At 50.6% G+C, this 4,103-nt stretch overlaps 1 protein-coding gene across 1 annotated transcript; it reads left to right on the top strand.

Moving 5' to 3' along the window:
• Nucleotides 1-1,080: 1,080 nt before the first annotated feature.
• On the top strand, nucleotides 1,081-2,404 carry LOC145799048 (uncharacterized). The gene is made up of 3 exons (XM_082888619.1): nucleotides 1,081-1,473; nucleotides 1,555-1,653; nucleotides 1,863-2,404. Exons 1-3 carry the CDS (start codon nucleotides 1,114-1,116, stop codon nucleotides 2,265-2,267), a joined length of 864 nt encoding a protein of 287 aa, XP_082744745.1. The 5' UTR covers nucleotides 1,081-1,113; the 3' UTR covers nucleotides 2,268-2,404.
• The last annotated feature ends 1,699 nt before the right edge of the window (nucleotides 2,405-4,103 follow it).

Here is a 4,103-nt window from a genome sequence, read left to right as displayed (position 1 = left end):
GGTAGAGAGATGGTGGGACACCACCAACTCCTTTCATTTCTCTGCTACCGGGGATATGACCATGACCCCTTTTGACTTCGCTGTATTGACCGGTTTAGACGTCGGAGGTTGGTCCATCCCTTACGATGAGGATATGGGCGAGTGGGAGGCCGCCTGGATGTATCTATTGGGGGCTCACCCACCTGTTGACAGGGTCTCTGGAAGAGTCCGATACACTTGGTTCTCTTCTCATTTCCGGCGGGCGGAGATGGTGCCTGAGAGTCCCGAGGAGACGGAGCAGTATGCCCGTGGTTTCCTGATGTTCCTCTTCGGGACTACCCTGTTCGCCGACAGAGGGAACACAGTTGGGCTATACCTGCTGAGCACTCTAGTCGACCTATCACAGGTCCATCGATATGACTGGGGTGGCGCCGGCCTGGCTACCCTTTACTTTTATATGAGCGCGACCTCCCGCGGGCGGGGCGATTTGCTTGGCGGCTACTGGAGAGCCTGGGAGGTACTTTTCTGTCCCCTTGATTTACATTTCTGCTTTTCAACATTTGTACATTGCACGCACAGCGCACTTTTACAGTCTGTATTTTGCTCTCAGCATTTCGTACTTACATTCTGCACTGTTTTTCTCAGCTATGGGTCTATGTATACTTCCCATCATTAGCCCCAGAGCTGGAGGTGGTAGGGATTCCCATGACCCCATATTCATTGATGTTCGAGGGCCCGCACCGGCCGAGACCTCGAGAGACCCTCCTTCGCCTGCGACAGTATTTCGACACGGTGCGACATTCAGAGGTACTTCAGAACTTTCAGTTCTTTTCATTTTCATCTTTGATTTGCTCTGTATATTCTCGATTTCTGATCGGTTTACGCACTTGTCATCCGCAGATTACATGGCAGCCCTGGGTGTCCCTGGGTGATGGTCTCCGACTTCAGTATACTGGGGCATCGGACATCTCCCAGTACAGGGTCTTGCTTGAAGGGCCGGTTGGCAGGGCATGGTTCCTGAGGGAACGCTTTCTGCGCCAGGTATGGGGGTATCTTTCTCAAGATATTCCCGCAGTACCCCCAGCCAGTATGCGGACTGCTGACAGGCTCTCTTATTCGGAGGTAGTCGGCGCCATGCTGGGCAGTAATGCTTTATTATATGTTGAGGAGGGGGACTACGCCACTTACCGTCACATATATTTGATGCCTCCATTGACGGAAGCTCGTATCCCGATGATGAGGCCTGCCGGTATGTCATCCTCGGGCCAGGCTCGGGCTCGGGCTGCAGACGCCCCTTCCACTAGCAGGGCTGGTACATCTAGAGGTGGGAGTAGACCGGTTCCTCCGGCTCCGTCGGTTCATCCTCATCCCGGATGGCCAGATATGCCTACTGAGTTGATGGCGTGGCAGTATGGGGCTAGCTTTCCGACTCCGATTCCACTAGAGCCTCCGATGCCCAGTGATCGATACGCCATTGATCCGGACTCACCGCCGGTATGCTTCACTTTTTTTATTCATCATTCAGATGTTTAGACACTCTTCTGTTCACTGATGATTATGAGCTCATTTTTGCAGCCATCGCGGGGGTACATGGAGGAGGTGGTTGGACTGGTGGCCACACTCGAGGGCATGGTCCTGCGGAGGGAGGCACAGTTGTCTGTCGCGGGCATTCAGGTACCCTTCAGTTTTCTGGCATTTATCATACTTCTGATGACATGCTGATTTCTACTGCATCGATAGACTACTTGTGTAGAGCACATCTGACACACACCCCACTTGGACACTGTATTTATATGCACCCACTTCATGTAGCCTTTGCTTGTATCTGCATCTGATGTATATATTTGGACTGATGCATTTGAATTGAACTCTTTGTTTTTCAGATGCCTTCATGGTCCGGCCAGCCGCAGACCAGGCCACCTGGGCCTCCTTGGGGAGCTGGGCCATCTGGGCCTTTTCAGGGGGCGGGGCCATCTCGGCCTTCCCGAGGAGCCGGGCCTTCTAGGCCTTTTCGAGGAGCTCGAGGAGGGCCTGTCCGCAGACGCAGGGCTCACGTTGTGGAGGTGGAGCCTGATAAGGAGGAGGAGGATGCTGAGGAGGAGGAGGAGGCTACCGATCGTCAGTCAGAGACATCTGCTGAGGAGGGGGGCTCTGGTTTTGGCTCGGGGAATAGAGGTGAGGCTGAGGGGGATCCTGAGGATGACAGCTCCGACTCAGATGATGGTGCGGAGATTGTCCCGCAGAAGAGGATGAGGAGTGCTTCTCGTTCCCGCTCCCGAGGACTTTGATGTTGTTATTTCCTGCTTTATTTTTCTTTTTGCTAGTAGTTTGTAGCACTTTGCACATTGTTAGGCAGTTTTACTTTTTGTAAAACTTGTACCTTTGTTTGTTGTAAAGCATGATGAAATGGAATAGCTTTTGAAAAGGTGTTTGTATTTTAAACTTTTAGCATCGTATCGCATCAATTTATTTCGCACAAAAATGAAATTGAATGGTAATGCGCATTGTGTAATCACCAAGTCAGGTAGTGAACCGACGCAACAAACTAAGCAACTCAACTTACTAAGATATAACAGAATCTTTAGCAAGTTTACAACTCGATAAACAAAATGCAACAACGCAAATAAACTAGTCTTTAACAAAAATTGCTTAAACAGAGAGCAATGACTCAAAAACACAAAACACGTCCGCTCGACAAACAACTCGATAAGCAAAACAACAACTCGATAAACAAGACGACAACAGAGTGTACTTCTGACGATCTGGGCATTGGAACGCATCCGAAACAGAGGGAAATGAAGGCCTTTGACTCTCCCGTTGCATGAGAATGCTTGGAATTCTCCCTCGAAGGGTAAAACAGGGCCAAGGAGATACACTGCAGCATTGCCAACCATCCCTGGGAGCCAGCCAGCCATTTTTTGTAGAGAGAGATAGCTGGCCGGCCAGTTCTGAAAAAGTAGATGGCTGGCCAGCCAGAAAAGGTGGCTGGCCGGCCATTCAGTCCTGCAGCCTCCAGATTTTTGACACGTGTCCCCGTAAATAGTGTTTTTCCTTCTATAAAAGCCTCAACTTCGGGAACATTCATTTCATCTTAGTTTTAGACAAAGATGGAGGCGTTTCTCGCAGAAAATGTCACATCTTGGATCTCTTCTCTAGATGGCTCGGAAAAGCTGAATTTCCGGGGTTTCGGCTTGAATGCACTATTCACGCTGAGCCGTACTCCGCTACAGCTTCCTTTTCTCCATGCCGCGGCAAGGTTCTGGAATCCAGTGACGCATGTTTTTAGCTTCGGCGGCCAAGAGATGTGCCCCACTTTCGAAGATTTTCAGGTTTTGATGGAGTCTGAATGCTCTGAAGTGATCTTACCCCAGCTCCGTTTTGGCCATGCTCAGGCTTTAGGGCGGATGTGTGGGCTCACGGCGCATGACGCTCGATCTCTGATCTGCAGTGGGGAGCTGGACATTCTCGGCTTGATCCATCGTTTTTCCGACGCCGGTGACCGCAGTAACCATTATTGGCAGGGTTTCCGGCAACACGCCCTCTGCTTATGTTTGTTGTCTCACTTTCTGCTTTCCTCGGGCTTCGGCGGGGCTAGCATTCGCCTGATTGAAGTCGCCCAAGGTTTGAGAGAAGGAAAGAGTTGTATTGCCATGACCTTGGCCGAGACACTGATGGGCTTAGATTCTGTCTATCGCCGGGAGGCGACTAGGTTTGCTGGGAGTCCACTGCTGCTGCAGGTAATGTTTCCCACCCGACCTTACATATATATTTGCTCACATCACTCGACCCTCAGGCTCGGTTTTTCTTACAAAACCCTTGTCTCACTTTTCTCTCATCGTACATCTCTCTATTCTTTACTCTCTCATTTTCCATCCCTCCCCTAGGTATGGTTAATGGACAAGTTGCAGGTTGTGGACTCTTGCCCAGCTTATTCAGCTCGAGGCTACTTCTTTCGACAGCGCCTAGTCAATGCTCTCGACGAAAGGTGGTGGTTCGATTGGATGTGCAATTTGTCCGCAGACGGCATTGCTTGGCGTTGTCCTTGGCTCAACCTCCCGGCAATGAGCTATAGTATGTCCCTGCTGATTGGGATCCAATTGATTGGTCTAACCCACTGCGTATTT

Source organism: Camellia sinensis, chromosome 9 (genome assembly GCF_055761805.1).
Source record: "Camellia sinensis isolate YWXY chromosome 9, ASM5576180v1, whole genome shotgun sequence".
Lineage (NCBI taxonomy): Eukaryota > Viridiplantae > Streptophyta > Magnoliopsida > Ericales > Theaceae > Camellia > Camellia sinensis.
Note: the sequence above shows the minus strand (reverse complement) of the source record. Positions and strands in the feature narration are given on the sequence as shown.